Here is a 24,388-nt window from a genome sequence, read left to right on the forward strand (position 1 = left end):
GGGATTTGTTATAAATATCAAGACACTCTTAACACAGCAAATTTTAGGAGCTCTGTGCCAGATGAAAATCAAATATCGATTTCTCAACTATAAATCACAATATATATGTGTAAGTGTTATTATGTAAACATTTTTCCTGTGGACTGTGGTCAGATTTTGAAAGCCACTGCACCAAACTAATCCATCTAAACCTTAGCAAAACACTGATATATAGTGCAGGTAACTGCAGGCTCTCATTAAAAGAGTCCCCAGATCTGCTGTGGGTCCTTCCATATATCCTCAAAAACATGGGTGTTGTATTCCATCAACCTTGATTGACAGAGGACTCTCCTTCCACCCTAACACCAACTGTCTGACATGTGGCCATAAGAACATAGGTTGACACAACCAAGTCCATACCCAGGCATTTCAGCAAGCCTGTGAAGTCCTCTCAAACATGACAGTCTGTATTAGAGGGGCATCATCATTCTGTATAAAAGATGACAAATTTCAGACCTGTACCTTGAGTCACTGTTATTTTTCCATCACTATAAAAGGTTGTCATGAAATAAGAGACTCTACAATCCACCATAGTAACAATAGATCACTAGAGTTAGAAAGAGCACAGTTCATTTCACAAGTGTAAGTGACTTTTACAGTGAGAGGGGGTTTTGTTAATAATGATAGCTACTCTTTCTGAAGGTATTGCATGTTGTGGATTCAAAGGTGAATAAGGCTGGAACTCAAAGTCTAGTGGGTATTTTTGTCGTTGTAACGTCACAGAGGAGGAACTAGAAAGGGATGCAGTGTAACATTAACTGCCATAGTAATTAGCTCAACATTACATAGAAAATGTGAAGAAAGAGCTTTGATAGTGTGGTGAAAATACCTAGATTGGTTTGAATCCAAGGACTGGTATTTACTTCTGTGTATGATTGAAGTGAAAAATAAATTCTAGTCTCTGGTCTAGAGAGTCTAAATATATATTTAAGACTAAAATATATTTAAGAGGGAACTAAAATATATTTAAGAGGGAACTAAAATATATTTAAGAGGGAACTAAAATATATTTAAGAGGGAACTAAAAATTTAGATTCTCATTGAAATGATAGCCTATATTAAAAGAAAAAATATGAACCTGAATGGAAGATTGTTCTTATATTTTAGAGCTAAATTAGCAAAGCTAGTATCTCAAATCCTTTTATTAGCCTGCTTTCTGGATATGATACCAGGTTTGGGAAGATATCTATAAAAGGATATAAATATCCTTTACATATATATAAAAGGATAGAAAATCCTTGGTTTTCTTTCATACACTGAACTTTTTAAAATTGCTGTTTCTGTGGTCTGCGTTGTAGATAATAAAACAAGCTTAACTTGACTGCTCTCTGCTAATCCAGATAGAGGATTCTCTTGCATTGTCTACATCTATCTGAGCAGCCTGTCACTCTGACCTGTTCTGCAAGTTAGTTCATCTGAGACTGGGCAAAGCTCATCCTTCAACTTTTAGTTCAAATTACAAGGAATCTTTGTGTTTATTCATTAAGTTTCCCTTAATGATACTTTTGCAAGAGGGCCCCTTCTAAATCTCTACTCTCTTTTGTGACAGTGTAAAATAACTCATTTAAACAGAACCTAGCAGGCAGGAAGAACTCAAACGCTGGCTAATTATTTACTTGCTCATTATTGGTTAATACCTTTATTATAATACTATGGTCGCTATCAGTATGATACACAAATTCACGTTCTTGTTAAAATTATATTTTCTTGAAAGTAAATTCAGTAGGGGTCTTGTTTCTTCCTGAGAATTAAATGCCCAGTGTTATTCTGAAAAAGATCTGCAACCCTATGTGGCAGATAGTGCTGTTACCAGAAGGGGGACCCCCTCCCCCCCACTTACAGGGCCCAAGAGTGGGCTCTAATACTCGGAAATGAATTGTCTGAGGAGACACACGTACTGACAGAGCAAGAGAGCTTTTTGGGAAGGCGCCTAAGTGGAGAGTAGCAGGGGAAGCAAAGGCAGGTTTGGCAGCTATGGCAGGGAAACCTGCCACATGGCTCTCAGGTTTTATGGTAATGGGGTTACCTTTCTGGGTTGTCTCTGGCCAGTCATCTTGCTTAGCCCATATTTGGTCTGACTCAAGGTCCTTCCTGGTGACACAAACATTTCTCAGCTAAGATGTATCCCAGCATAAGGGTTTCTGGGAGGTTGGCAAGACATATTATGGATTGGCACCTCCTCCTTCCTTTTGGCCCCTCTCAAATTCTCTCAGAAGCAGCATTTTGTTCCTTATCAGGACCTTCTGTTGTGAGATAGTTCATGCAAGTGGTTATTATTGTGCCTGGCCAAGGCAGGCAGTTGCATGGGTTCCATGTTCTAGGGGAGGAAATCAAGAGATTCAGTGAATTTGCCCAAGGTCTTAGAGGTGGCTCATAGTGGAGCAGGACTTCCAACTATCAGCTGGCTTTACCAGCTGCATGGGTGACCACTCTGCACTGCCCAAGGAGGCAGTGTGATAGAACGGACTTGTGATTACCAGCCTGTGAAAACTGGACCCCAGACTTATCTCATCTCTGCCTTTAGCTCTCTTTCTAAGCTTGAGCAGGTCACAACTTCTCCAAACCTTGATTTCTTACCAAAGAAATAGAAGACATTTGGGAATAGAAAAATATAGGTAAGAGCCCTCCTCCCCAAACAAATAGATGATCTTACCAAAATTTCTTTCACTTTAGAATGAAGAAATACTTGAAAGCAGTCATGATGCGGACAACCCTGAGCCAGAGCAGCCTGATGGTTCCAAAAATCTTTCTCACAGCAGGTAAGATTTCACATCCCTCTGTAGAAGTCATTTTAACCTTTTAAGGGGTGAGTGTGGTAGGGGGAGGAAGGTGGGATATATTCACTTTTAAATCTCATAACTAATCTTTCCTAGGTAAATTAACATATTTATTCTGTATACTAACTAACCTTTATTATTTACCCATGAACAAAATTCATGAATTTCATAAAAGCAACAAGCAGGAGCTGAAAAATGGCACCTACAAAGGCTTTTTAAAAACACTGGATTATCAAGAAAATTGTAAATGAAAAGCTATTGCTAATATGAATTATTGATTTTAAAGCATTTAAAGGATATAGGTTCCCCAGAGACACAATTTATACAAGTGTAATGCTATCTGGGGGGCTTCCCTGGTGGCTCAGTGGCAAAGAATCTGCCTCACAGTGCAGGAGATGCGGGTTTTATCCCTGGGTCAGGAAGATCCCCTGGAGAAGGAAATGGCTATCCACTCTAGTATTCTTTCCTGGAAAATGTCATGGACAGAGGAGCCTGGCAGAGTACAGTCTAGGGGTATTGATTTTATTGACACAAAAGAGTCGACACAATTGAATGACTAGACAGCAGCACAGATGCTATTTTTGGCCTACAGAAAGGTAGCTGCGTGCATATGAATGCTCTCTTGATCAGAAAGCCTAAATTATGGCAGTTAAGACCAAAAGGATGAGATGGTTGGATGGCATCACCGACTCTATGCACATGAGTTTGAGTAAGCTCCAGGAGTTGGTGATTGACAGGGAAGTCTGGCTTGCTGCAGACCATGGGGTTGCAAAGAGTTGGACATGTCTGAGCAACTGAACTGAACTGAAGACCAAAAGCATGAAAGGAAACTCACTTTTTAAAAAATCTTTACACTCAGAATTCTCATCATTACCTCTAATCTAGCATTTGTCATGTTTTTTTACCGACACCATTTGACTTACAAATTCCTTTATGAGCTGCTTTTATCGCCCAGAGTCTGTCATGTTTAGCTCTTAGCAGGCCTCCATAAACATGCTTGTAATGAAATGAACAAATATCTTTCAGAACTCGCCTCTTGATTAAAGCTAATATTAGTTTAATTAGACTACTTGCTATTCTTTCCCTTTAAAGTGTATTCAAGGAAACATGTGGGCTATTAGTGGTTGAAATATACCTTTGAGTTATAGTAAAAGGAGCAATTCAGCATATCTGAATTAGGTTGGGTTGTGTCTGAGATGAACCACTTGACAATGTGTTCTGTTGTTTTCCTTGACAGTATATCATTGGGGACTTCTCTATTACTACAACCACACTTACTTTTATAATTGTAGTTTGTCTTATAGTGAATGCTTTAAGTTAATTGGTGAATTATTATATTAATTTATAGTAGTGGTTTAGTCACTATGTCCAACTCTTTGCCACCCCATGGACTGACTGTAGCCCCCTAGGCTCCTCTGTCCATGGGATTCTCCAGGCAAGAATACTGGAGTGGGTTGCCATTTCCTTCTTTAGGGGATCTTTCCAACCTAGGGATTGAACCCAGGTTTCCTGCATTTCAGGCAGATTCTTTACCGACTGTGCCACAAAGCAATGATTAAATCATACTTCTAATGAGAAAAACAAATAGGAAAAGTTACAGCATTTAATGAAACAAAAATATATAAGATTCTTACAAAAGAACTTTGAGAAAAAGCCAAATTAGCTAGTGGATTGAGCAGGAGATAGGAGAAACTGTAAGATTACTCATTTTGTTCTCCCAGAAGCTTGAATAACTACTATAAGGTCATACCTTTGCTGTAACAATTTAATCTGTATTTCCTTTTTTACTTTTGATTTTACAGTTTTGAGTTTTTAATGTATAACTAATATAAATTTGTTGGGCTACAGTTGGATAGGTATAATATGCTTGGCATATAGTAAGCATTCAGATTTTGTTGAATAAATTATAAACTTTTAAGTAGTACAGGTAAAATGTTATAACAATGTCCATTAAGGGTTCTGAATAATTAATCTCTTTTCACATTTGGATGGCTTGCCAGAATAACATTACTTTATTATATTTGGAAAAAGTAATGATTTTAAGCATTATGTGATAATACTGGGCATAGTCCCTACCTTCAGAACTTATATTTTAGCTAGGGAAAAAACACATGAAATGATTCCTAGGTAGCACAATAATGTATGTGATTCAGTATGTATTTTAGAGGGAGGGGAGGAGATGCTTAATGGAAGAGCAGAATTGGGGTTGTAGATATAAGATTTCAACAACTTCAGGAGAAAGTGTTTCTGAAAAGGGAAACCAGTTTATGCAAGGTAAGGTTGGTCATGAACAAAATTTGTGGTGGGTAATGGTGGCTACAAGGAGTGAAGGAGGAAGAGAAGATTAGATAAAACCTTGAAAACCAGGCAGAAGAGATTGGACTTGATGCTGGAGGCAGTAAGGAGCCTTTGAGTTCTGGAGCAGCGTAACATCATATAATGAAAGCTTGAGGCTAGTCCCACTGCAGGACAAACATAGTTACGGAGACATCTAACATTTCTCTCATTATTACAGAAGAACGAATAACCCTGTATATCAGTAGTTCTCTGTTCTGATTCTCGTTGTAGCTGTGGTATTCAATTAAAGTCCCAAATACAGGTCAACTCAACTCTTCTGCATAATTATCATTTAAGTCCCAACTACAAACACCCCAGCCATGCCTCACAAGTAAAAAGTTCTACTGCAACCAAATAATTCAGGTGCTTCTGAGTTTTAAAAATATATATTGAATCACATCATCTAGTATGATAAAGAATCAAGAAAGAATCAGGTGAAAAGCAGATGATCACATACTATGTACAAATCTACTGAAATACCAAACACTGCAGAGCAGGCCTAAGAACATTCCTAATGTTAAGAGACTAGGGCTAAATTTGAATCAACGTTTGGCTAGTTAATGATACCAAATAAAAGGAAAATGGTGTCTTAAGGCACTGTGGCTATAGTTCTTATTTCATCTTTTCCTAACAGTCTATTAGGAGAGAAGACTTCCCCCACTTAGACATTCCAGAAGAAACCTTTCAACAAACAAAAGAAGCACTTTAGATGGCTCCACAATGCAGACAACACAGCAATCCTCTATCCTGGGCACAGCAGCAAGTCTGAACAGGAAATAGGATTAAGATCACGTATTACAGGCCTCTCTGACATTAAACAGAACCAGTTGATGACATAAACAAATAGTGTTCACCCAGGAGTTTAAAAGCCTTTGTGAAAATACACATCTGTTGACAATTTTCAAGTTGTTTATTGGAAATCACAGATTTATTTTTAAAAACCCTCTAATTATTTTGCCATATAAGAGCAAAATTCAAATAATATAAATAACATTTTGGTATAAAATTAATAATATGGAAAATAGATGTAAGCCAACCAAGAGGTAAAAAGTTTTTAGCAATAATACTGTATATAACCATCAATTGACCATCCAGGCTGAAAGTTTATTTTCCCTTTATTGATGACTTTTAAAAGATAGCCTTGCACTGAAGCACCAAAAAGTTTTTTTCCTTCCTTTTTAAAAGGTTGGAATCCTTTATTTACAATTATTCTTCTCAGTACTTTAAGTCTGATGAAGGAAGTATCTAGCAATTTCCTTATTAAAAAAAGGAAGTGCCTTCATATTTCCTCTAAATTTAATGTTTCATTCTGTGTTAAGGAAAAATAAAAGATGAACACAATTGAAGGGAGCTCTTTCACAAATAAATAACTGTTTCACAAAAGTATTGATGTAAACAAGATCATTTTGATGGGCAGAGACAAGGATGTTCTCAACCAATAGCAAATTTAAACAGTTACAAGTATAGATACACAGGGCATATATATGACCAAAGGACAAATGGTATTAAAGGATCAACTAATAAAAATTAATTACAAACCTGCTTTGTCAAAATGCACTTTTGTTCTCTACAGTTTTTAAAATTGGTCAGAAATTTTAAATTGTAATGATCTAAAAACCCTGAACCTACTCTGAAAGTAACTACAAACTAGAATGTTTGACACCGTAGTTTTGACATGAGTTAAAAATGCTAAATTATCTCAACAATCAATGTAAACAAGCTTTGATTTTCAAAATAGAAAAAATTAACAAAAAGTTTCTGTAAACAATGAAAAGCTACCTGCAACAAATTATATATATATATGTGTGTGTGTGTGTGTGTGTGTGTGTGTATTTATATATCATCATCCAGTTATGTATACTGAGAATTCTTTTTTAGTTTTTTTGTGTGTTTCAGACATCATTTCAAGTGATACATCTTAGTTTTCCCTAACACACACCTTTGCAGACAAAGTGTTTATAATCAGTTTAACTGCTTTTGCTGAAGTCATTAGTTTGCCTTTCATATAATCCCCCTAACAACAGACCTCACCTAGTTCTTTCTGTAGTGAGGGGAGGTTGTTTGTATCATAGCCACATTGTCATCCTGCCATGTAAAATAAATCTAACTTCCGCTATTGGATCTCAGCCACATCTCTTTTATTACAAGGAACATACAGCTTTACAAATGTTTTAAACTTCATTCAGGTGACTTTTCTATCACTTTCATTCTGAAATATTTAGAAGCTGAATATCACCTCTGATAAGTCATCTTCCTGAAAGAATACATTTTTTTAGCTACTACAGTTTTGACGTTTAAAACTCTCAGTTTTAAAAGCTAAACTCAAAACCAACTGGTTTATGATACCCTGTTGGAGAAGGGTGGGCTGATTTTAGTAATTAATACAATTTAGACATTAAAACTTTTATTTTATAAATTATGGAGAAAAGAATCTCATAATGTTCTATCTTTCATTTTGAATTCTTCTCCATTATTATATTCCTTTATGTAAACTACATTCAAATAGCTGCCTTAAAAACAGACCGATACTGAATATTTTAAAACCAGTTGAAATTTCATTAAATTATTGATAAAATCAACCTATTTGAATTAGCAATGATTTATCTCTAGCAAAGGAACCTCTGAGTAAGACACTGTCCATGTTTTGTGTCATTGTCTAATAATAATAATAATAAAACATAATAAAGTACTAGTTAGGATAGAGCTAATGACTTCTCAAATTTCACATTAAACTTTGAAAAAATATATAAATATATTTAAAATGACTCCAATACTGTCCAGGTAAAATAGCTACATGAATGTGACAGTAAATGATTTGGCGGTTTATAAAGAAATTGTGTATCTTCTCCTAAGTCTCCCCTGAAGAACAGGAAACTTTCTTTGACCAGGTTCATGTACTTTCATCCATGCCAGTCCTCCCTTGCCCCCACCAACTCCCTCAAGTGCTCTTTAATAAGTACCTGGTCCAACAACATATCCATTTCTTTGAAATGTTGTGCTATACATTTACTTGGTATTTTCCAAAAGCAGTTTTCCTAACACCTAGGCACCTTAATAACTTTTCTACTCCTCCAATATACACATGGTACTGAGAACTTAAAATTCCCTTTAGTTTTGTTTTCATATGCTGCTGCTGCTGCTGCTGCTAAGTCAAGTCAGTCGTGTCTGACTCTGTGCGACCGCACAGACGGCAGCCCACCAGGCTCCTCTGTCCCTGGGATTCTCCAGGCAAGAATACTGGAGTGGGTTGCCATTTCCTTCTCCAATGCATGAAAGTGAAAAGTGAAAGTGAAGTTGCTCAGTCATGTCAGACTCTTAGCAACCCCATGGACTGCAGCCTACCAGGCTCCTCCATCCATGGGGTTTTCATATGAACCTTGTCTAAATCTAAATTCTTTGAAATGAATTTAGGCAATGAAGTAGGTAAGTTATATTGAAGGGCTTCTAGAATCAAAGAAACATTCTGATAGACTAGGCTTTCAAAATATTCCTTTGTTCTTCATATTCATTTCTCTTATGGTATAGACAAACATTTAAAAGTTTCTTTATCCAGGTTTGGCTCAGTGACAGTGATAAAATACAACATTCAAGTACTATTAGGCAAAGGCAGCCCTACAGGGATATGTATCCACATAGGTCAGTTTGCAAAGGAGGACTATCTTAATTATTCTGCAGTACATCTGACCAAAGAAACCTTTTGAAATTGTTTTTACTGTTGGGTCTGTGGCATCCGTCCAGAGGTCCTGAAGGTCTTCTACATGCCCATGAGATGTCATCATTTTTTCATAGATGCAAGGATGGTAAGGGGTTTTACCTTCCCCGGAAAAATACACATGGTATTGTGGTACTATCCCTATTTTATTGGCACAGAGGCCCATGAACACATCATCTATGTAAAGGCTAGAGTTAAGTGTCTGTGATGCCTCATAGACTTTGGCAGCCACATCACCAGAGATCACGTAGGCGGCTCCAGCGGTATAGTCAGGGTAAGCTGGCCACTGGTACATTTCATAAGAAACATAGTATTTGCTGCGTTTGTCTCTAACGGGAGGGGCACCACGGTGAACACGACCAACCCAAAAGTCTTGAACACCAATTTGTTCTAAACTTTGAAGGTATTCAATAAGATTTGGCATGTGAATAAATATGTCGTCATCAGCAGTCATGAGGAATTTGGCATGTGGACAAAAGCGATTTGCCCAACTGAACTGGAGAAGAAATTTAAGAGTAAGATTATAGAAAGAATCAGCAAAGTCTTGCTGAATTATATCATTGTACATTTTATCTTCCCGAACCAGCCTTTTCTGAAGTCTTTCTCTTGTCAGTGGGTCAGAAGGTGTTCCTAAGACAAACAGAGTTTTGATGTTGGCGTTAAGTTGAGAGCAAACATACTTCTCGTTGCCCCACGTTTTCCTAATGGCAGAACGGCGATTGTAATTTTCAGGCGCAGTCTTTACAAACAGTAAGAGCAGGACATCTTGCATTTTACACTTATCCTCATGGTTAATCAAGTACTGGTAACGAGGAACCCCCTCCTCGCTGCGCTTAAGAGACAGGCTGTCATTCACAAAATTGTAGCTATTTATGAGGTATCTGTAAGAGTAGGACTTCATATGGCTCACGATGTGATTATCGATCGATATCCAGAAGAACATCAGGCTTAGTACAAAACAAGTGGCAAATAACTGAATAAACTGCCATTTTTTTACTCTCCTGCCACTAACAAACATTCTGACGTCCATCCAGTTCTGTTTTTATTTAGGGTCAGTTTTAAATGAGTGCTTGCTTCTTCAAAACCATAGGACTGTGTATTCTGTAGAACAGATGTCCATGTTGGTCATTAAAAATGTAAAAGGAGCTCCTTATTTCATAAAATATTTTCTTTTAATACCATTTTTTTCGGAGACCACAAAAGAATGGAACACGCTGCAGAGTGACGCTGGCACATCAGAATGCTCCCACTCTGACATCCTTCATTAAGTTCAAGGATTGGCCTTACGCAGCTATTCTGTGTAGTCCTTTTTGTGAAAGTTAAGTGCAACCTATTAGAGTCAGGAAGAGAAAAAAATTACAAGTGAATGGATTACTGAGTTACCAGAAAGAAACATACTCTTAATTCCTTAAAAACAATATGTAACCTGACTGATCTGGATAAAATGTGATGGGGCAGCTGGTGTTGAGTAGACGCATACAGCTGTTTATTTTTTCAGGGGAATCCGAGGAAAGGGAAAGAACCACCCTCTACCTTCTTCTCATTCAGAATACAAAGACCCTTTTCTCTTCTCAAGCCTAGGAAGAAAACCTCCAAAATGTCTGTCATCTTACATACCTAAAGTTCAAGTTTCTTAAATGCGTATGTCCATGAATATATTGACTTGGAATACAGTCACAATGAAAGCAGCTATATAGTTCAAGGAACAATACTCAATGAAACGAAAGTTCATAATAGTAAAAATACATTAAAGCTTGCCCCAGACAAGGCAGAAATAGGAATAATATATTTTTTTCAAACCAAGATTCATAATCAAGAAGTTGAGATATGCTTCTCAAAAGCATAGTCCCAACTCTCTAACCAAAGTGGCTTTTCTGTACAGTCATCTTGTTTCTGTTTTCTTCCATTTGGAAACTCCATAGGCACCTCGAATTTAACATTTTCAAAACCAACTGCACACACTGAGAGCACCAGGCAGTACCGGCCTAACCTGGGTGGTGGGGCCTTTCACATCCAGCTGTATTTCCCGTTGCCCAAGGTAACTCCACACGAGGGTGATAACTGCACAAGCGAGGCATGCAAAAAGCCCAAGGAGGACAGGAGATCAGAACCAAGCCTTGGTGATAATTCAGAGATCAGCACAGGTAAACTTTTATCCCTAAGGGTATAGATTTTAAAATTTCTAGCACTTCACTTTCACTTTCCACTTTCATTAGAGAAGGAAATGGCAACCCACTCCAGTGTTCTTGCCTGGAGAATCCCATGGACGGAGAAGCCTGGTAGGCTGCAGTCCATGGGGTCGCACAGAGTCGGGCACGACTGCAGCGACTTAGCAGCAGCAGCAGCACCACTTAGGAAGCCACAAAAGCTTTAAAACAAAGAAAGAAAGAAAAAAAAAGGAAAAGCATAAAAGAGAATGGCAGAGTGCATTGAAAGTAGTTAGGTATCATTTTGTGAAATTTTAAGTTTTGTGTGTAAATACCTTCAGGGTTGTAAAGTAAAATGCATTTCTGTTGTAAAGTAAAATGCAAAAAAGTGAGGAATACTGCTATAAGGGCTAGATCAATATTGGTAATTTGCCCCTTGGTTTGGGTGGTCATGGCAGACTGAATGAATACTCTAGGGTAGGATGAAAGAAGACTCTTGAGCGTCCCTTGGACTGAAAGGAGATCAAAACAGTCAATCCTAAAGGAAATCAACCCTGAATATTCATTGGAAGGACTGATGCTGAAGCTGAAGCTCCAATACCGATACTGAAGGACTGAAGCTGAAACTCCAAAAATCCCCCTGATGTGAAAAGCCGACTCATTGGAAAAGACTGATGCTAGGAAAGATTGAAGGTAGGAGCAGAAGGGGACGACAGAGGACAAGATGGTTGAATGGCATCACCAATTCAATGGACATGAGTTTGAGCAAACTCTGGGAGATAGTGAAGGAAAAGGGAAGCCTAGCGGGCTGCAGTCCATGGGGTTGCAAAGAGTCAGACAAGATTGAGTGACTGAACAATAACAAGGGTGAGAGACAGCAAGAAACATCCGTTTCTGATGGTGGCATCTGCTTACACTTTGCAGAATTGCTTTCATTGGGGAGGTGGAGTGGGGGAGGGGCACTTCCTCTCAGTCTTAACTGTGCTCACTTAGGTAAGGCCCAGCTCTGAAGGCCCAGCCTTCTGCCTCTTCCACAATACACAAAGAAGGAACTGGAAGCTTCATGCAAAGTAACAGAGAATCTCTAACGGCAGATTTAAGACAGCTTAAGTGTTTAAGAATTCTAAGAAAAATCTCAATTGAAACTAATTTGCTGTTTCTATTCCAAGAGATCCCGGGAAGGAAACAAAAAGAAGAGTAACCTTTGGAACCACAGGCAAAACTAGCTTCCCATTTCTGAGCAGCTGCACTCACTATGTTCCAAGGGCAGCTTTGCTTTGCACCTATTCATGGTTGTCTACAAGACGGAGCTTCTTGCTAGACAATCAGCCCACCTGCCCAACTCTGCCAGCACCCACTTGCACCCTGGACTCATAGAGGCCCTACTCTCTCTCCCATGAATGTGTGCTAATCTGGATGAGCAACAACTATAGCAGCAACACTCTATCACTATCTGTCACCAAACAGCCAGCCCATAACACTTGTTTTGTCCCCTTCCACCCTACCACGTGTATATTTCCTTCATTTTCCTATACTCCTTCAACTGTTCCCACTTGGCCTCTAAGAGTCACAACTGCTTTCTGAAAAATTACAAAGAACTAGTCATGAAGCCAACAACCCACACTACTTCTTTAGGCTCAGAACAGTGTGTGAAGTTCTAAGACACAGTTTCTCCACCCACAGCTGCTTGAACTGTTGGAGCCACTGTTTACATCAGTCACAACCAAATCTCCCTGATGTGATGATGTGAGTGTTGATGTGATGAGGGGAAGATCTGGGAATTCATAGAACCCGGCTTCTCTAATAACAAAAGAACACCCCCACTCCTCCAAAGTGAACTTAGTTATTAGGATGGCTTTTTCCAACCAAAAGCAAAAGTACCTCCATGATCTAAATTCATCTGTTAAAACTAAACAACATTGTCCCAACCCTGGTGTTGCTGATGGAGACCATTCACAGGCAATCAAGGCTCACCCTTCTGGTTCACACTGTCATAAAGCTTCTCTAAGGCACATCTTCTAGCTTCTGTATTCACAGTGCTAGGCTGGGGGCTACAGTGAAGCCCACAGGCCTGCCTGACCTAGAGAAAGAACACGCTGGACCTAACAGGAAACAAAGCGATCCCAATACTGAATGTGAGCTCAGCAACCATCTACAACAGAATGCTGTGGGTGCAGCTTCCTTTGTGCCCACAGTGCAGCTGGGTGACCAATCAACTGTCGAAACCAGGGCTGCCCGGTTTGGGGCCAGGTTTATTGTATAACCTTAGGCACCCCTCACTGCACTCTGCTGCAGTGACTCAATCTGTAAACTGGGGGCAAAGATCAAAGTATTGTTACTGAGCGAATACAAAAATTACAGATGACTTCAGAGCCTGCTGAAAATAGGAAACAGGGAAGGCTCTACGAGAGAACAGGACAAAGAGCTCCTTAGGGGAAAATATGCAAATATCTGGAATATAACTTGGGTTTGCTTCTGTCTGGATTGAGAGGAAGGTATAGATATCCTCAGTTTTCTCTTTCCTAAAGAAGTAGTCAGAAGAATAAGAAGTTTGAGTGGATAAGAAGTTGAGTAGGAATATCAAAAGAATGTGGCAGACCTCACCCCAAATACACACTGGGAGCTGTGCCCCTCAACCACTCAAGAATATTTCTTCACAAGAGAGCTCTTCAAACTTCTCTGATTAAAAACAGAAAACAAAACAATTAATGCATCTAGAGGCTACAGGTTTCCCAAAATGAACCCTGACTTTTCTCTGCTTCATTCCTGCTGTCAACTCATTTCTTTGTTGAGTTTACTTTTGTAATCCTAAAGTATTATGCAGAACCTGCTACAAATTTTGAAGTTTTAGTTAAGATGATGAGGTTGGCATTTTAATTTCAAGTTAAACAACCTCAATGTTGTTTCAGTTAATTTCAGTGTCCAATGTTTCAGTTAATCCTACAAGTGTGTGTGTGTGTTTGCTATAGAAATACACCGGGCATGGCGGCAGTCATGAGGTAGTATTTTCTGGTCTCTGCTCTGAAAGCACCAACAATCTAGTTGAGACAAGACTCACAGCATGCATGTGGAAACACAGTTCCCCTGGACAACAACAGGCATGTCACAGTAAGGTTCACTCTGTATGTCAGCACCAATCTGGGTCATACCTGCTCTAGGCACAATAGGAGTGTCCCTGGGAGGAGAAATCAGTGACAGCTAGATCACAAGGGCCTAAGATGATCAGGATTTAGGTGGTTGCAGAAGGACAAGGAAGCAGTTTCAGGCAACAAAGGAAAGAAATACAATATGGCAAATATTTGAGAAACAGGCCTGTATTAATATTTGAAAGCAGGGAGGTTGGGGTGTACTTATGGAGAACCTTGAAAATAAGGCAGAGAAGACAGTGAGTGCCCAGGGCAGCAAGTCCTTTTTGTTTTTAGTGATAACTCCCTTGTCAATATTTATTAAGCTTTATGCAGAAATCTGGCAGTGGTACGAAGGATGCAGGATTCCTAGAGGTCAGACTCTGGGTAATATCAGGACCTTGTACTGAAGCAGGCAGGCTTCTCTGGTGGCTCAGCCTGTAAAGAATCCACCTGAAAAGCAGGAGACTGGGGTTTGGTCCCTGGGTTGGGAAGATCCCCTGGAGAAGAGAATGGCTACCCAGTCCAGTATTCTTGCCTGGAGAATCCCACGGACAGAGGAGCCTGGTGGGCTACAGTCCACGGGGTCAGAGAGAGTCAGACATGACTGAGAAGCAGAGCACACACATACTAAAGCAAGATGAGGTAAAAAGGGTCTAGTCCAAGATGGTGGAGGTAGGGAGGGAAGGAAGGGATAAAGATGACCTTCTTGACTCTGTGGGAGAAGGAGAGAGTGGGATGATCTGAGAGAATAGCACTGAAACATGTATATTATCATATGTGAAACAGATTACCAGTCCAGGTTCGATGTATGAGACAGGGTGCTCAGGGCTGGTGCACTGGGATGATCCAGAGGGATGGGATGGGGAGGGAGGTGCGAGGGGGGTTCAGGATGGGGAACACATGTACACCCATGGCTGATTCATGTCAATGTATGGCAAAACCCACTACAATATGGTAAAGTAATTAGCCTCCAATTAAATAATTTTTTCTAAAAAAGCCTCAGTGGCATGTGATGAGTGACCTGGGACAGGGAGTAAAGGAGAGGAGAAAAATCTAGGTTCAAGCATTACTGACAAAGGAGGGAAAACTGGTTTCCTGAGTCAGGAATGAGGTGGCAACACATTTGCTTTTAAGCTGTGTTGATGGAGATGTTAAGAGAGACAGCAAGTAGGTAAGTCCAGCAGGTAATCTGAGCCTGGAAGCAGACAGCACTGAAATCCAGCGGGTGCCCTGAGTTATAAAGACAATGGCGGCCATGAACATGGGTGAACTCTCAAGGAAGAAGAGCTGAGCAAAGGCCCAGAGGAATAGTCAACTCAGGGGAAGGAGACAATGGAGGAGTCAAAGAAAAGAGAAACTATTTTAAAGGGCTGGTTCATCAGAAAGTTTAGATGGGGTAATAAAGGTCAAGGGAAACAGTCAGAAGGCAGGGCAGACAAGGCCTGTCATGGAGCTCAAGTGGGAAGACAGACCTGGAGCAAACAGTGAGCACTGTGCTGGGAGCCCGGGGGCTCTCAAGGCTGGGCGTAGGTGGGGCTGGGGAAGGCATCTTCCGGGAAAAGCAGCAGCACTAAATTCAGACCAGAGTAATGGTAACTAGAGAAAGCCAGTGGGTTTGAATTAAAAAACATCTATTTGTTTTTTGTTTCTAATTAAGAAACACCTATTTGTTTCTTAACCACTATTTTAGACCACCATTGTAATACATTAACAACATCCAATCTTAGAGAAACCATATTTCTACATCTTACCTAGAGGACATGTGACACTCAGAAGTCCAAGGAGCCCTTGTTTTATGGTGTAGGTGTTTGTTCACACTCGCTTCCCACACACTGAAGACAACTTACCAGCAGGAAAGTTGTGTGGCTTACCAGCAGTCATTTATGTGGCTTTACTTAGAACTGCATTATTCTGAAATTTCAAAGTCCAGTCTACTCCCTCTTCAACCACAACCTCTAAGCATTCATCTGGAATCCTCTGCCCACCCGCTTCCTGCCCCCTAACACCCCTGGTCCATCCAGCTATCTCCTAACTTTTCTTCTACCCACTTCCCTGTCTCAGATGCAGGGTCACCTGGCACCTTTGCCCTCTTATCCCTGGTTCCTGTCCTTCCACCCCAGCAACCCCAGACCTTGGGTCATTCCCATATTCCCTATAATACCTGCCAGGCTCCTGGAGAAACATAACACAGCAGGCAGATAGCACCACCACACAGGGCGATATCCAGCTGTGGGCAGAGTGCTCAGTGCTGTCTGACTGTCCTCCATTTGTTAAGGAGCTTCTCCCTCTCCCAGGCTCTTCACCAGCCATGTTGAATCTTCCCCTCTCTTCCTAGGACGATAGGAAGTGTCATGCTCACTCTTAGCTGACAACTTCCTTTCCTACTTCATAGAGAAAGTAAAAGATGTCACACACTTGTCACCATCTCATCCCATGTGTGCTTCCTCTTCAGGAATTCCCCGGGCTGGGCAGCACGCTCCGTTCCCTCTATAAAGCACACTGACCACTGTCAGGGGCCAGGCTAGGGAGAGGCAAGGGAAGCACTCATTTGGGGCACAAAGTTTAAAAGTGATAAAAATATGACTATAAACTAATGTTGCTCCTCCAGCAAGTCTCAGATTTTTTTTTTTTTTTTTTAAGCCTCACTACTTGATACTTTTAAGCTTAAGTTTTCATGACTTAAAGTCCCATGTGAGACACAACTTTTGGTTCCTTTCCAGACATAACTCAAAGAAAAGAAAGATAACATTTTCTTTCTCATCTTTATGTTACATTTTGTTTTACATTCCAAGTATTTTTTTTTTCCTGGCTTGCTCTGATCATTTATTCCCTATTAAACATAGGTAGGATAAATCCTCAGGAACCAAACTGTCATGTTAAAGAAATCAGGTATAAAAAGCCCTGAATTTACCAGAAAGGCCATGATTTGATCTTCATAGATTTTTTTCTTAGTAAAATAGTATTTGGTCCTAAGAAACACAACTGGTTACTGTTTAGCACTAATTCTCTTTCTATTTGCTCAATAAGGTGGCAACCTGAAATGTGAATGTACAACTCACATTTTAAGTGGGAAAAATGAGATATTCTCTCAATTATATTTTATTCTTTAATCAAATTTAAGTGTATTCAATATAAAGCTATAAAAAAAGGGCACATTCCATGCAACAGCTATCTTTAAGTGTTTATGTGACTGTGACTAGCTATGAAACTTAAGCTCAAGCTCTGGGCAAAGATTAAAAGTCATGTGGAATTGTTATTCCTCCACAAAGAATACACTTTAGAATTAATTCTTGATCCACTGTTAGTCTGAAGGCTTTAAATTCCAGCTCTGCAAGCATGGATCTGAGACAATGGGAAAAGTTGGTTATGAAATGTATAGTGTGAATCTAGTAAACTGCTCTCCACTTACATAAACTATGCTATATATTTCTTTATAAGCTAAACATGGTTGTCGATTTCTGTTTGCTGGTTGTGGGAATACTAAACCAGGAAAATACAAAATGAACAAACAAGTAAAGACAGGCTCCAAGTAAAGATAAGCACTAAGGAAACTGACAGAGAGATTGTAGAGTATTATCATATTTCAGAGGAATTATATTAAAGGTTGCTAACATTTCCCAGTAAGCAGTTTGATTATACAGAATTTGACACAAACAAAAGAGCTGAAATATAAAGAGAGTCTTGGAGAGGTCACGCACTTGCTTTTCTAAGCCTGGCCTTCTGTGTTCATTCTTGAGGCATATTTGTTGGGTTGACAGGGTTGCCAGTTCTTATAAATATGATTTTTGTCAGTTTTGTTCTTGCCTACTTAAGGAACAAACTTCTCCTTATGCCTAGTGTAGCAACAGTTGCTAACATGGTATGTTTAGTGCGCACCAGGATCTGTTCAGAAAGCTTTACATAGACAGTAACTGTCTCTCACAACAACCTATGAGGGAGAAGTTATCTCCCCTTTTTTCAGAAGAAGAAACGGAGGCACCAGAACATGGTGTTAACCCTGTAACCTCCATGAATTCCAGACCCTGTGGCAGCTCAAAAGCAGATGGTCCTTTACAGCCCTGTCCTGAATTCCTGACCTGCTCTTCCTAGTGTGATGGAAAGACAGAGAAGCTGGTGGGGCAGAACTAAGAGAACCAACCCTAGAAGGGAAAAGATTTGCTTCCCTGTCTGAAGTTTGGAGTCATTTATGTTTTGCTACCACCTGCATTTCACCAGAACTTGTTTTCATTTCCTTTGTAGCACACCCTATTCCCAACCTTCTATCCCGTTTCCCTCCTTCCTTTCCTTGATCCCAGTAGCACCAGACAATGGGCAAAAGTGACAGTTTGAGTCACTTTGGGTACAAAAAGTCTTTCTTGCACATGGAAGATTGGAGTATTTAAGGGAGGAGATTCAAAGTGGTACATGTGTGCTAATAAGTTGCTTCAGTGCTGTCTGACTTTGTACGACCCTGTGGACCACAGCCTGCTAGGCTCCTCTGCCCATAGGATTCTCCAGGCAAGAATACTGGAGTGGGTTGCCGTGCCCTCTTCCAGGGGATCTTACCAACCCAGGGATCAAACCCACATCTCTTACATCTCCTGCATTGGCAGGTGGGTTCTTTACCACTAGGGCCACCTGGAAAGCCCTCAAAGTGGTAGAAGGAAGTAAAGAAAAAGTAAGTAGGGAAGGAGAAGAGAGTAAAATGTACTCAGAGAGGATGTTTTAAGCAAGTATTCAATGAATAAGTATTGGATGAGATGAAAGCAGAGGAGTCATACACAGCTGACGTTAAATTATAATATGAAAAATAGTGATTTCAAAATATGGTGACAATATAACCTGATATAAACCTGCTATATAAGCTATACACTTTGGCCTATTATCCAGTGGCAAAATGTGTCCTGTTCTGAATGCAATAACAAAAAATAAATAATGGTGTAAAACCTAAGATACACACACACATATATATTACATTTCCATCTCAGTTGATCAACATTTATTATAATAAGTAAATTGCCATTTAAACACCTGCCCTGTCCTAGATAATATGCTGTACAGCCCTGAAAGTAGGTAATACCTACATTTAAGTCATTCAACAAGTATTAATTTATCACATACTCTGTGGTAGGCGACAGGCAGGATGCTGAGAGGGCTTCAGAGATGTTTCCAGTGTAGATCCACTAACAGAGTAAAAAATTGTTCCAGTGCAACCTGGAATCTGGCGGTGGGGGGCGGTTGGGTGGGGGGGCAGGCGGGCAAGAGAATAGGAAAATCAAGTGTGAAGGTGAACAAAAATAATTTATATCCTAGTGCTCCCATTTACTAGTCACATGAGCTTGACTTGTCTTTAAACCTTGTACCAACAGTGTTTTCTGAGGATCATTTTAGATATCTACTGACAAAATGTGGTCCAGATCAAGTGTTTGATATATGTTAATTTCCTTTCTCTAAAAATTGTTCATACATCTTTACCATGATGGCTTAGTTAATAGATGGCTGATATTCTTTAGGGGTTATTTTCCTTTCAAAATGATGAGCTGTACTCTTAATATTCTTCTCAAAAACTTTTATTAGATATGAGTTTTTCAAAGTTCTGATCTGATTGCTAATGGCCATTAAGACACCTCAAACACTATTGTGACTGAAAACAAAGGTATCATTCCTAATTGAACATGGTCTTCCATTATCCTTGACAGGAAAGAACAATATGGTTCCCACAAGTACTTAAGAATACACTTCAAATACCACAGCCAAAAGATTGTAAGGTCGTGTAAAATATAGAGAAGGGAACCTGAGTCAACTTTTTAACTTACTTTTCTTAGACCACAATCAAAAAGTTGTTGAAAGAGTTGTAGAAAAGGAATAAGAGATAAAATATGAAATTTCAGGGAATTTTAAGCTGTGTAATAGTACCCTGAACTTAGAATTTAGGGAGCTTATTGCCTGCAGACTTAGAGGAACACTCCTTTCTGTTTAAAAAAAAAAAAAAAAACTGGCTTCTAGTGTTATAAGCTTCACTATGGAAGATAAATCTTAAAAATAAGTTACTGGTCAAAGCCAGTCTCTGAATTTCTAGCATTTAAATGTAAAGAAATCACTTTTGCTTTTTCAGAGTTTACATCTCACCTGATTGAGTTGCTTATCTTTAAATATGAATTCTTCTATCTCTTTTATATATGCAAACTGTAAAAAAAAATTCTAGATTTACACTGTTCGGGCTAAATCTTTGCTGGCAGAAATTCTATATCTAATGGCAGAGCTCTTATAATAATTTGCTGTTCCCCAATTTCTGGAACATAGATTCAATGTATATTTCTCTTCACAAGATTATTCAACAATGGAATAAAATAATGGCTATGGAAGTATTCCCCCCAAAAAGTATCAGATCAGATCAGATCAGATCAGTCGCTCAGTCCAATTGGACTCTTTGCGACCCCATGAATGGCCCATAAAATGCAAAGCTAAAATGTATTCAGTTGAGTATATACAATGTTCCAAATATACAAGGATACATTTTGTTACTTTAAGAGAACATTTCCTTCTGAATTGCTCCTAGTTTCTTTTTACTGCATCCTATGTTCTGATATGTAGATTATAGTGCAATTGGTTCTCAGAAAGAACTCTACCCTAACAATTTGAAAGTCACTGAGAGCAATGATTCTAGCCAAAGTGACCCATTTAAAAGGATGACCCATTTCAAAACCCAAGCTGTTCTATATTTTAGAATTAGAAAGTTATTTCCTTTTCTTACAGGCTGATTTGAATCAGTCTTTTATAAAAGGGAAATTCTATCTCTATTTTAATTAAATATATAAGTTGACATTTTCCCTTGCTAAAGCCTGCACTTTATTTTGAAAATTCTTCTCCACCTTCTGATGATTTGTGTTTGTGTATGTGTATGGTCATGCCTCCTAATCATCCCTCATTTCTCATTCCTCAGAAACAGCCTCTTTGAGCTACAGCTTGAACTCTCCCTGTCATAACACTCATTCCCATCTTCAGGTGTCACAGTGAGCGCCTGGCGACTGAGGTTAGTCAAACTGAGTCACCCTCATCCTCAAAGGGGCTCAGTAAACACTCATGGAGAGTCCCTGTGGGAGAGGAGATGGGAGAGAGAGAGAAAGCGGAAGAGGGGAGAATCATTTATGTATTTAATGGAAACATTTCAGATATTGAATTTATTGTTTTTAAAAGAAAAAGTTGACTCCCAAAAGCAGCCCCACCCCTGCACAGTGACAAAATGTAAAATCTACTGTAAGTTTCTTATGAGAAAGTTAAAACCTCCTGTGCTTATAACCAGTCCCCCTTTCAGAAAGTTCAGGACAGGATCTTTTCAGCAGCACCACTTAATGCAACTACCTTCAATCTTCCTTTTCTGGGTCAGTTTCAGCTTCTCACATCCTTCTCCCTGCCCGCATAGGGACCAGGCAAAGTTTCCCAAAATAAAGGCACAGAGGAACAAATCCAGTTCTAATGTATGTGCTTTCATTAGAGAATTACCCTAAATTCGACCTCCAAGCCACCACCAGCCACCGAGTGGTACAACGTTGGTGTCCCTTTAACATGACCCATAACCTATGAAAATCGACCCTGGGAAAGAAAAATATAGGGTGTGTAGTCAGAATCGGATGAAAAGTTCCTACGCTGGGCCTACGTAAGGGGCATCTGAGTAAACAAATGACTCTGTCACTTCAGGAAGCAAAATAAAATTTGGCAAAGTCAAAGGAAAGCGTGGCCAGGACCTCCCCGCTTAGAAAGAGGTCTCGTTTCCCAGTTATCCCGCCTGCTACTTCCTTGTCTGTATTGCCCCAGCCAGTAACTCACCGAAAGCTTCCCCTGTCTGGCGGTTTCCCAACTTCTAACACGACGCAGGATCTCTATCCGAATTCACCCCTGCAGCCTAGGTGTGGGCGCAAGGTTGGGGGCCGCTCAGCCGGAAACCGAGGCCCGCAGGGCGCGGCGTTCCGCTCCCGGCTCCCGAGCTCCGGCGGGTTTCGGCATCGCGGCGCGGCGGCCGCCTAGTTGGAGCTCCTAGGAATGGGGACCGGCTCCGGGGAACTTCACCCTCCCCACCGCCCAGGGGCTCCGGGCCCCCCAGCCTACCTGCTGCATCTGGATGGAGGCTCGGCCCGGGGTCGCGGTCGCCAAACGCCCGCCCGCAGGCCCGAATGAACAAAGGCGCCCCGGGGAAGGAACGTGCCTCTTTCCCCGCCGCACTCTCGGGCGGCGGGCAGCCCCTGCACCGCTGCGGATAGGGCGGCCCCAGCTTCCCGACGCCCGGCCGCGCTCGCTCCGGACCAGGGCCGCGAGCCGGCGCCAAGCCCGGTGTCAGCTACAGCCTCGCCTCCCCGGCCCCAGAGCTCATTCCAACCTGAAGTCCTGGAGTCGCCGTGCGAGCGACTCTCCTCCCCTCTCGGCCCTGGCGATCTCGCCTGGTCCAGAGGAAGCAGAACAGACTCCTTTCCCGCAGCCCGGGAGCCGCTCCGGCTGGGAGGCGCGGCGAGGCGGCCGGGCCCGGCAGGGGCGGGGCGGAGGCCAGGCCGGCCAGGAGCCCTTGCTGCGGACCGAGGGAATCCGTCTCCCCTCACAAAGAACAAACCAGATGAGGAGTTGCGAATTATCCCCGCCGAGCGGGCTGGAACTTTCCCCATTTAGTGATCCGGAAGAGAAGCCTACATTTCCAACCTACAGGGGGCCTGGGCCCCAGTTAGGATGCGGTGGGATGCGGAGCAGTTTAAAAAGAGTACGATTGATCACACATATTAATTCCATATGAAACAACTGATCCTCCATATACTTTTCATTAGGAGGCAGAATTTGTTGGACAAGTGATCATTCGTTCAGAACACGCAACGGTTTACTCATCTACTGGAGATAAGTTTTGACTGATTGAGTTGCAGTTCTCTGAGCACCTTATTTTCCTTTTCAGAGCGAGAGTTCTAAGGGCAAGCTAGACTTTAAAAGATCTCTAGTCACACCACTTACCACACCCGCCTCCCCGCCCCCCGCCCGGAGCTTCAGGGAGCCTCAGTGACAAAAGAAGGAAACTCAATTTTACTGCATACAGTTTTTCGACAGCGGTTCGTTTCAGGAATGCAATGGGCCGGTGGGAGAGACTCACTCCGCCCCCCAATGAGTTTACTTTCAAGCCCAGCTTAATTTCAAAGAAAACTTAAAGCAAAACTCACCAGGACCAGTTCCTTAAACTCCCAAATCGCAGGTCGGCACTCCGCCGGCAAGGGAACTAAAGTCATTGGTCTCCGGAACAAAACTTACTCGTTTTAAATTTTAGGCAGGGGCTGGGGAGTTGGCTTTTGGCTGGGCTCGCTACCACAGCGGGAAGCGGGCTGGAGCCGGCTGAAAGCTGGGGGACCCAATCAGGGGCTCCCGGCGGAGGGCAGGGGCGCGGCCAGTGTGCAGCGTGCTGTGTTTCCTGCACTTCTTGGCGTCACTCCGAAGCCCAGCCTGGCCTGCCCGGTAGCCACCACCCCAGCGTGTAAGTGAGGGTGATGCGTCCCGCCTGTCTATTCCTGTCGGTGCAAGGCAGCTCCAGGAAGTGCTTCTCCACACCTCTTTAGTTAATTGAGATTATTTACTCAGATATCGGACTCGCCTGGTGGCTGATGGTAAAGCGTCTGCCTACAATGCGGGAGACCAGAGTTCAATCCCTGGGTTGGGAAGATCTCCTGGAGAAGGAAATGGCAACCCACTCCAGTATTCTTGCCTGGAAAATCCCATGGACGGAGGAGACTGTAGGCTACAGTCCATGGGGTCGCAGAGTCGGAAACGACTGAGCGACTTCACTACTCAGATCATCAACTATGAGCCAGGATCTGCTTTGAGGTGTTTTCCCCACTCAGAATACTTAATACACATAACAAACAAAATCAGAATATAAATTTCCACAGAAGGGAGGAAAGTATAAACAAATCGTTTTTTGGGGTTTGGTTTCTTATTCCCCAGATGTTGTTCTAGCATCCTCCTTATAGAACAAATATTGCCATTTAACAGTGGTGATATTTTGAACGACTTTGTAATTGTACAATATACATTTAAGAATATGACAGAAAAAAATTAACCCTTTACTTCAGTAAAGTAAAAGCTTTGGATTTGTTATTGTAAAAGGAATGGCAGGTAATGACTTGAAAGCAGATTATGGAATCAATTTGAAACTGTAGACACAACATTGTACTTGTTATTTCTAGCTAGATTTTTAAAGAGGTTTTGTAATTGGTTTCTTTAGCTCCTTAGCATATGGAGCCATGC

General features: G+C 41.0%; 2 protein-coding genes across 11 annotated transcripts in view; one reads left to right on the forward strand and one right to left on the reverse strand.

Annotated features, from left to right (window-relative positions):
* MCF2L2 (MCF.2 cell line derived transforming sequence-like 2) overlaps positions 1-24,388 on the forward strand; it is a 260,855-nt gene that overhangs the window by 151,040 nt on the left and 85,427 nt on the right. For all 5 annotated transcript variants that reach the window (XM_027539953.1, XM_027539944.1, XM_027539970.1 and 2 more), the window contains one exon: positions 2,713-2,798. In XM_027539953.1, coding sequence (XP_027395754.1) covers positions 2,713-2,798 — 86 coding nt within the window. The remainder of the gene's footprint in view (positions 1-2,712; positions 2,799-24,388) is intronic.
* Positions 6,045-23,619, reverse strand: B3GNT5 (UDP-GlcNAc:betaGal beta-1,3-N-acetylglucosaminyltransferase 5). 6 transcript variants are annotated; one of them, XM_027540010.1, is made up of 3 exons: positions 22,226-22,487; positions 21,947-22,022; positions 8,631-10,195 (listed from the first exon to the last, which is right to left on the reverse strand). In XM_027540010.1, the coding sequence occupies exon 3, from the start codon at positions 9,893-9,895 to the stop codon at positions 8,750-8,752; it is 1,146 nt and encodes a 381-aa protein (XP_027395811.1). In that variant the 5' UTR covers positions 9,896-10,195; positions 21,947-22,022; positions 22,226-22,487; the 3' UTR covers positions 8,631-8,749. The 6 variants fall into 6 exon arrangements, with proteins under 6 accessions (XP_027395833.1, XP_027395811.1, XP_027395802.1 ...); XM_027540032.1 differs by lacking the exons at positions 21,947-22,022; positions 22,226-22,487 and adding an exon at positions 23,311-23,619 and having other exon boundaries at positions 6,045-10,195; XM_027540001.1 differs by lacking the exons at positions 21,947-22,022; positions 22,226-22,487 and adding an exon at positions 22,494-23,252.

The sequence above is a fragment of the Bos indicus x Bos taurus genome, chromosome 1, assembly GCF_003369695.1.
Source record: "Bos indicus x Bos taurus breed Angus x Brahman F1 hybrid chromosome 1, Bos_hybrid_MaternalHap_v2.0, whole genome shotgun sequence".
Taxonomy (NCBI): Eukaryota; Metazoa; Chordata; class Mammalia; order Artiodactyla; family Bovidae; genus Bos; species Bos indicus x Bos taurus.

Excerpts from the sequence above, each read along its gene's own strand:
- B3GNT5 (XM_027540032.1), bottom strand. The coding sequence starts at position 9,895 with ATGGACGTCAGAATGTTTGTTAGTGGCAGGAGAGTAAAAAAATGGCAG.